At 56.2% G+C, this 1,271-nt stretch overlaps 1 protein-coding gene across 1 annotated transcript in view; it reads right to left on the reverse strand.

Annotated features, from left to right (window-relative positions):
- DIS3L2 (DIS3 like 3'-5' exoribonuclease 2) overlaps positions 1-1,271 on the reverse strand; it is a 196,733-nt gene that overhangs the window by 4,745 nt on the left and 190,717 nt on the right. Inside the window, 1 exon segment of the mRNA XM_009323570.1 lies at positions 3-75. Within this exon segment, the coding sequence (XP_009321845.1) occupies positions 3-75 (73 nt within the window).

The raw sequence follows: 1,271 nt of genomic DNA on the forward strand, positions 1-1,271 counted from the left end.
GAAGGGCACATTCAGGGCATAGTGGCGAAAGAGGGTCTCGTCCTCCAGGACACCGGTGCAGAAGTAGAGAGCCATCTGAAAGGGGTGAGAAGCGAGGGAAGGGTGTGAGCAAGGATGGTGGCCGGACCCTGCACAAGGCTGGAGGGGTCTGTGTCTGTGAGACAGAGCTCCAGCAGCCTATGGTCCTTCACCTGCTGCTCAGTTTGGGCTGCGCAGGGACAAGGCGGGCGCCGCAGGAACTGAGCACAGAGCAAAGCGGGCAAAGCCACTGCAGGGAGCTGCTGGCTGCCAGCTGACTCTGCCTGGCCCCAAGGATTGCATCAACTTGGTGCTGGTTGACAGCCGGCTGAACATGAGCCGGCAGTGTGCCCAGGTGGCCAAGAAGGCCAATGGCATGCTGGCCTGTATCAGAAATAGTGTGGCCAGCAGGAGTAGGGAAGTGATCGTGCCCCTGTACTCGGCACTGGTGAGGCCGCACCTCGAACACTGTGTTCAGTTTTGGGCCCCTCACTACAAGAAGGATGTTGAGATGTTGGAGCGTGTCCAGAGAAGGGCAACGAGGCTGGTGAGGGGTCTGGAGAACAAGTCTTATGAGGAGCGGCTGAGGGAGCTGGGGTTGTTTAGCCTGGAGAAAAGGAGGCTGAGGGGAGACCTCATTGCTCTCTACAACTACCTGAAAGGAGGTTGTAGCGAGGTGGGTGTCGGTCTCTTCTCCCAAGTAACTGGCGAAAGGACGAGAGGAAATGGCCTCAAGTTGCGCCAGGGGAGGTTTAGATTGGATGTAAGGAAAAATTTCTTTACTGAAAGAGTAGTTAAACATTGGAACAGGCTGCCCAGGGAAGTGGTTGAGTCACCATCCCTGGAAGTATTTAAAAGATGTGTAGGCACTTAGGGACATGGTTTAGTGGGCATGGTGGTGTTGGGTTGACGGTTGGACTCGATGATCTTAGAGGTCTTTTCTAACCTTAATGATTCTATGATTCTATGAACTTTCACGTCACACATGGGTTTAAGCAGTTTCCTGCTTCTGCTCAGGCCCTGGGGCTCATTCGCCATCCCCCTGTCTTCCAGGGGAGAGCCCAGCCTGTCCCATGCCCACGGCGGATGCTCTCCCAACAAGGGGTCTCACAGAGCGGCTCCCGTGCCAGGCTCTTTGGCTCTGGGTCTGGCTGCAGACTCCACAAACCCATTGTGCCTGCTTGGAGAGCACTGGGGGCCGGGATAAGTGGCTCCTCCGTTCACCGAGGAGGAGAAGACAGCCCCGCTGTGAT

The sequence above is a fragment of the Pygoscelis adeliae genome, unplaced genomic scaffold (assembly GCF_000699105.1).
Source record: "Pygoscelis adeliae isolate BGI_AS28 unplaced genomic scaffold, ASM69910v1 Scaffold245, whole genome shotgun sequence".
Classification (NCBI taxonomy): domain Eukaryota; kingdom Metazoa; phylum Chordata; class Aves; order Sphenisciformes; family Spheniscidae; genus Pygoscelis; species Pygoscelis adeliae.